Below are 7660 nucleotides of genomic sequence, written 5' to 3'. Positions count from 1 at the left end.
AGGAATGTACACTGGTTATACGTAAATACTGCACCATTTTATATAAGGGACTTGGACATCTGTGGATTTTGGTATCCGAGGGGAGTCCTGGAACTAATCCCAGGTGGATACCAAGGTACCACTGTGAAATGTTTCTCCTTCGTGAAATCAGGAACGATACTTTATCCTTTGATATCTTTCCCTATACCAAATATTAGTGCATTATTACAGGAAATAATTTGTGCCTCTCCTGATAGTTTAAAGCTGAGTTCCAATGACGTAATTCTTTAACTCCTAAAACTCATAAAACTTTTGGTTTGTCATTATTCTAGTACGCTTCCAATTATAAGTTATAGTGGCTGTTTTGTTTCTTTTATTAAAGTTGTACGTACTTTACACAACACATCATCTTGGTTGTGGTTTCTTTTGCAAGTCTGGAAATAATATAAATTTTCACTGTCATGCTCTTTCCATTTAATTATTTAAGTAATAAGAGCTTTCTTGATAGTTCAGCAAGAACAAACTTTATATCTTTCCATAGTAGAAATTAAAGGCAAAAAGAGATGAAAGTTCAGAGAGGCTGAACAGAAAAAAGATGTGAAAGACCTATACACTGACAACTAAAAAATATTGCTCAGATAAATGAAAGAATACATACATAAATGAAGAGATGTACCTTTGTCATGGGTCAGGAAACTCAATATTGTTAAGCTGTCAATTATCTCAAAACTTATTTGTAGATGCCATAAAATCCTAATCAAAATCCCCACAGGTTTTTTTTTAAGACATTGATTCTAAAATTCCTATAGAAATTCAAAAGACCTACAAGAGTCAAGACAACTTTGTAAAAGAATAAAGAAGTTGGAGGACGAATACAGCCTAATTTTAAACTTACTGTAAAATATAATCAACACAGAGCAGAACTGGTGTAAAGACAGAAGATTCAATGAAACTGAAACGCGTGTCTAGAAATGGACCCACAAAAATAGGGACAACTTACACTCACAAAGCGACAAAAGTAATTCAGTGGAGAAAAGCTCCTCTTTCCCATAAAATTCTGGAACTACTGGATATCCACAGGCAAAAAATAGAACTAAAAATAATAACTTTGATCCATATCATTCATCACCTAAAAAGTTAAATTGAAACAGATGACAGATCTCAATGGAAAAGCTAAGATTATACAAATTTTAGCAGAATGAAAAAAGTCTTCATGACCTATGAATAGGCAGTTTTCTTATATACAACACAAAATGACAATCCATAAAAGAACACACTGATATACTGGGCTTCATCAAATGTAAACACTGCCCTTAGAAAGACGGTGTGAAGACAATGGAAAGACAAACCACAGATGGAGAAAAAGATTTACAAATCATATTGCACCCAGAATACACAAAGAATCCTCAAAACAAGAGATGTCAAGCAGAACAATTTTAAGAAGTGCAAAAGTTTGAACAGATTCTTCACCAAAGGATCGATATGAATGGCAAATAAGCACAGGAACAGATGTTCAACACCAGTGGTCCTTAGGGAAATGCAAATTAAAACCACAATGAGATGCCACTACACACCTATTAGAGCAGCCACAACGAAAATGACTAACCTTACCGAGTGTTAGGGAGTATGTAGACAGAGCGCCATTCTCATATACAACTAGAAGGAATATTAATTAGTACAACCACTTTGGAAAAGTTTGGTGGTGGTCTAAAACATAAAACATCATCTGCTCCCACCATGCCACTCATAGCTAAAGTTTACCCAAGTGAAATGAAAATATGTACATGGACATACAAAACCAGGAACACAAATATTTGTGGCAGCTCTATTCTTAATAGCCTCAAACTGTAAACAACCCAAATGTCCATCAAAAGGTGAATGGATAAATAAATGGCACTATGTCCATACAACAGAACAGTATCTACAACAGAAAGGAATGTGCTTTCACCCACCGCCCATCCTGGGAGAAATGCAGGCTTCACAGGGCGCCTGCGTTGACCCACCTCCGGGAAGAACCTGGCTGCAGCTGGCTACACGGTCTCCTAGCAACCGGAGAGGCCGGAACAGCAAACTATTGAAGCGGTGGTCCCCCCCAGAGGCCAGGGGAACCATGGCGGACAAGAAGTGGCTGCTAGGACCGGGGCCACTGGAACCGATGCCCCTGGACGTGACCTGCAAGCCCTGGTACAAAGACAAGGTACTCTCCAAGTGTTTTGCAAAGCACAAGAACGTGCTCCCGAAGTTCCCCACCTCCCTGGACAGCCGGCGGTGGATATTTGTGAAAGAGCTGCTGGACGACTTCCGGAAGGGTTGCCCACCTTGTGAAGATCTGATCACTCGCAGCCCTAAGGAGGGCTTCCTCCCCTGGATTGTTCACAGAGTTCCCCAGCATGCCCCCAAAAAGGGTCAGAAAAAGCTGCCCGAGGAAGCAAACCCGTTTTCCACGCTCTCGCCAGCCCAGCTAGCACAGAAGGCATTCGTGGAGAACATCGAACCCCAGCTAACCAAGCATCCCTTGGCTCTCTACCCGAATCTGGAGGAAAATCTACCTGCAGACCTCTTATTAAAGGTGCTGGAAGTGCTCGATCCTGACGGGAAGCTGGAGGACACATGGGCTTATTGTCAGGGCCCCAGGAAAAGAACGAAGTCCCCCACAAAGCTTCGTAAAAAACATCCTGCCAAGGTCTACCTGGAACCTCCAAAGAAGGCTCCTGTGTCACATCCAGCCACTTTGCATCACGAAGACAAGAAGTCAAGCAGAAAGGATTCACTCACTGATCCTCCTGTTCACAGAGAAGTACCGAAAGCAATTCGTAAATCCTTCAAATGGGCTGCTGCTTTTGGAAACTTGGGCATTGATGAAGAGCTCATCACGAAACTGTGTGAGGTTGGCTGTGAGTGGCCACCAGCCCAGGATACAGTCTACATGAGGAAAGTAACCCAGGTCCCTTCAAAGGTAAAGTACAGCATCGGGATAGAGAAAATGGAGAAGATAAAAATTACCCGGAGAGGAAGGAAACTGGGAGAGGAAACCCCAGAAACCACAGAATCCTTAAAAACCCAACTCGGTGGAGATGAGGTATGGTGCATTGTACCTGAAGCCCAAGTTGTGGAAAAAGCTAGTAAATGACGAACCTTCAATTGACCCCAACGTCTTACTTGAAGATGGGAGTTTTAGAAAGGAGCTTCCTGAACACGACACTCTTGAAGATCTTTATGGAACAAATAGCATTTAAAGGTTTCATTCTAAGCAAGGGCTACAGGATACCAGACATCCTTGAGAGGCTGGTCCTCAGGAAGGGATGGAAATATGATTCTGTTAAGACTCCTATACACAAAGTAATAAAAATCAGCCAAAATGGAGATGATGCACGGGAAGATGTTTAGACAGTTTTCTATTTACTACTTACTTGGCTATCTCTCCCTCTCATTTTAATACCAATCAGAATTCATGGTGAGTGTCCTTCCCACCATGTATGTACAACTTTGATTCTACATCTCTTCATTTAACACCTAATCCTTATAAATATTTCTCAGTGACCTTCTGCTTGGGTTCGTCAATATTATATACATTTTATCAGTTATGAAATCAATATTCACATATACTCTTCTCACATTTTATCATGTGAATACTACATTGTTGTATCAATTATTTGTAAAAATAAGATCATTAAAAAAAGAATTACTTTTTAAAAGTATGATCTAGTTAGGTCAGCTACAAAATGGGATATATTTCAAAATAACTGTGCTGAGAAAAAGGAGTCAGAGAGTTCTACTTGTATTAAAATTATAATGAATTAATTATGACATTTACTTTCTTAAGCAAAACTTGAAATCGGTAGCCAAAATAATGTGTAGCCCCATTTAATAATGAAATGGTTATCCCCCTTATTAGCATCGCATCAAGCCCCCAAAACAGATTGAAAACTATTTACCAAAATTATAGGTGAAACTTTACTTATGCTCTTTTGTCATGCTTCCCAACTGAACATACTTAACATTTTTTTTACCATATTCATAAAAATTCACTGTGAAAGAGTCTTGCCATATCATATAACACAGGTGCAGAATAGCAGGGAGCTTCAAGTTCTTGGCAAATCTAGTGTGCAGAATAGGTCTGCGCGAGCAAAACTACACAGCACCATCAAATCTCCACACATATCTATTCAAGTAAGATTAATCTTTGCATTCCATGAATAGCGACTTAAAACGCACTCATAAATGTAAAATAAGAAATCAAGCAACTTCTTTACATTTCCAAAAGAACAGGTAAAATTGTCTGGGACAGGAAAGTTGTAGCTAGAAAGATTTGCAGCACACTTCTGTTTCCAGTAATGAAGGAATTTATCTGTAAATGGAAGTATGTGTATATACTTCACCCTCGTGAGAAGGGAACACAGCCATCAGGTTGTAGTATTCACCAACATCCTCACTGCAATCAACTACTCCCTTTTCACTCACTTCCGCACTTTCACTGAGGTTACTTAGTGTCTGAATCCCTGACTTGCTCCCTGTGACTACTCTCATCCACGTTCTTGATTTAAATATTCACAAAGACGATCCATTCAAATCCTGGCACTAGCTCCATTCGTCTGGTCCTCATCTCACTAGAGACACCAGTCCCTGCAGTCAGACTCTAGACTTTGTTCTGGGCAATAATTACACCAACTTCAAATCTCAATTTCAATTATTCCACCTTCCGATCCCTGCTTTTTACCTACTTGATCACCCCTTTTCATATTCCCAAACCTCCAATCCTTCAATTCCAACACGTTTCCAATCCAGTGACCCTTACCACTCTTTCAGCATTCATCGTGCCTTGCTTTCAGTTCCTTACTTTCCCAGCTTAGACGCCACCGTCCTCTCCTATTCCTTCTTTGAGTCTACTTTTAACTCCTTTGCCTCTCTCTCCCGCTCTTATATTCTTCTGAGAAAACCCCAGTCCTGGTTAAATCTTAATCTCTGCCATTCTTGTACTTGCACCCAAACAGTTAAATATGGCTAGAGAAAAACACATACCACACTGACTGCTTACATATGGCATGAATCCTAGAAGAGCCTTCAACGCTAGCTGAAAGTTCTGCCCCATTTCCCTCATCAATATATTTTCCCATTTTCCAATGATCATCTTATTTCTGTCATCGATTGTCCAACACCCTGTTTCCATTTCTCCTTCTCAAAGCATTGCTTTGTACTTCACGGATAAAATTTTAAAAATTATAAGAGAACCGTCTTTTCCTCCCATCACCACATCTACCAGGCCAGTGACATCTGTACCCATATTCTCTATTCCCTCGGAGACAAAAGGATGAACTCTTTCTTCTACTGAGGCAAAGCCTTTCCTTTGTGCACTGGATCCCAACACTTTGCCATATTAAATATCTGTGAACACAGCCTGAAGGGGTTAGTGCGCCACGGCTAGCAGGCAGGGAGTCCGGGAGAAGTCTGGAGCTGCCGAAGAGGCAAGAGATCTTTTCTTGCCTCTTTGTTTCCTGGTGCGCTAGGAGAGGGGATTAAGAGCACTGCTTAAAGGAGCTCCAGAGACGGGCGCAAGCCGCGGCTAACAGCGCAGACCCCAGAGACGGGCATGAGACGCTAAGGCTGCTGCTGCCACCACCAAGAAGCCTGTGTGCGAGCACAGGTCACTATCCACACCTCTCTTCCGGGGAGCCTGTGCAGCCCGCCACTGCCAGGGTCCCGGGATCCAGGGACAACTCCCCCGGGAGAACGCACGGCGCACCCCAGGCTGGTGCAACGTCACGCTGGCCTCTGCCGCCGCAGGCTCGCCCCGCACTCCGTACCCCTCCCTGCCCCCCGCCTGAGTGAGCCAGAGCCCCCGAATCAACGGCTCCTTTAACCCCGTCCTCCCTGAGCGAAGAACAGACGCCCTCAGGCGACCTACACGCAGAGGCGGGGCCAAATCCGAAGCTGAACCCCGGGAGCTGCGCGAACAAAGAAGAGAAAGGGAAATCTCTCCCAGCAGCCTCAGAAGCAGCGGATTAAATCTCCACAATCAACTCGATATACCCTGCATCTATGGAATACCTGAATAGACAACAAATCATCCCAAATTGAGGAGGTGGACTTTGAGAGCAAGATTTATTATTTTTTCCCCTTCTCCTCTTTTTCTGAGTGTGTTTGTGTATGCTTCTGTGGGAGATTTTGTGTGCATAGCTTTGCTTTCACCATTTGTCCTAGGGTTCTATCCGTCTATTTTGATTTTTTCTCTTTTTAAAAAATTTTTTTCTTAATACTTATTTTTTATTTTAATAACTTTATTTTACCTTACTTTAGTTTATCCTCTTTCTTTTGTTTCTTGCTCCTTCTTTCCTTCCTTCCTTTCTTCCTCCCTCCCTCCCTCCCTCTCTCGGTCGCTCTCTCTCTCTTTCTTCTTTTTCTCCCTTTTATTCTGAGCCGTGTGGATGAAAGGCTCTTGGTGTTGCAGCCAGGTGTCAGTGCTGTGCCTCTGAGGTGGGAGAGCCAACTTCAGGACACTGGTCCACGAGACACCTCTCAGCTCCACATAATATCAAATGGCAAAAATCTCCCAGAGATCTCCATCTCAACACCAGCACCCACCGTCCCTCAACAACCAGCAAGCTATAGTGCTGGACACCCTATGCCAAACAACTAGCAAGACAGGAACACAACCCCACCCATTAGCAGAGAGGCTGCCTAAAATCATAATAAGTCCACAGACACCCCCAAAACACACCACCAGATGTGAACCTGCCCACCAGAAAGATCCAGCCTCATCCACCACAACACAGGCACTAGTCCCCTCCACCAGGAAGCCTACACAACCCACTAAACCAACTTTAGCCACTGGGGACAGACACCAAAAACAGTGGGAACTACGAACCTGCAGGCTGCAAAAAGGAGACCCCAAACACAGTAAGATAAGCAAAATGAGAAGACAGCAAAACACACAGCAGAGGAAGGAGCAAGATAAAAACCCACCAGACCTAACAAATGAAGAGGAAACAGGCAGTCTACCTGAAAAAGAATTCAGAATAATGATCGTAAAGATGATCCAAAATCTTGGAAATAGAGAAAATACAAGAAACATTTAACAAGGACCTAGAAGAAGTAAAGATGAAACAAGCAATGATGAACAACACAATAAATGAACTTAAAAATATTCTAGAACGGATCAATAGCAGAAAAACTGAGGCAGAAGAACGGATAAGTGACCTGGAAGACAAAATAGTGGAAATAACTACTGCAGAGCAGAAGAAAGAAAAATGAATGAAAAGAACTGAGGACAGTCTCAGAGACCTCTGGGACAACATTAAACGCACCAACATTTGAATTATAGGGGCTCCAGAAGAAGAGAAAAAGAAAGGGACTGAGAAAATATTTGAAGAGATTATAGTTGAAAACTTCCCTAATATGGGAACGGAAATAGTTAAGTCCAGGAAGCACAGAGAGTCCCATACAGGATAAATCCAAGGAGAAACACGCCAAGACACATATTAATCAAACTGTCAAGAATCAAATACAAAGAAAACATATTAAAAGCAGCAAGGGAAAAACAAAAAATAACACACAAGGGAATCCCCATAAGGTTAACAGTGGATCTTTCAGCAGAAATGCTGTAAGCAGAAGGTACTGGTAGGACATATTTAAAGTGATAAAGGAGAAGAAACCTACAACCAAGATTACTCTACCCAGCAAGGAT

General features: G+C 42.1%; 1 protein-coding gene across 1 annotated transcript; it reads left to right on the top strand.

Annotated features, from left to right (window-relative positions):
- Nucleotides 1-2089: 2089 nt before the first annotated feature.
- On the top strand, nucleotides 2090-3366 carry LOC101318839 (protein FAM47E). Its single transcript, XM_004325084.2, is given in 3 exon segments — nucleotides 2090-2935; nucleotides 3054-3200; nucleotides 3202-3366. Coding segments are annotated over 3 exon segments (1158 nt in total).
- The last annotated feature ends 4294 nt before the right edge of the window (nucleotides 3367-7660 follow it).

This window comes from Tursiops truncatus, chromosome X, assembly GCF_011762595.2.
Source record: "Tursiops truncatus isolate mTurTru1 chromosome X, mTurTru1.mat.Y, whole genome shotgun sequence".
Taxonomy (NCBI): Eukaryota; Metazoa; Chordata; class Mammalia; order Artiodactyla; family Delphinidae; genus Tursiops; species Tursiops truncatus.
This window is presented reverse-complemented; position numbering and strand designations above follow the sequence as displayed.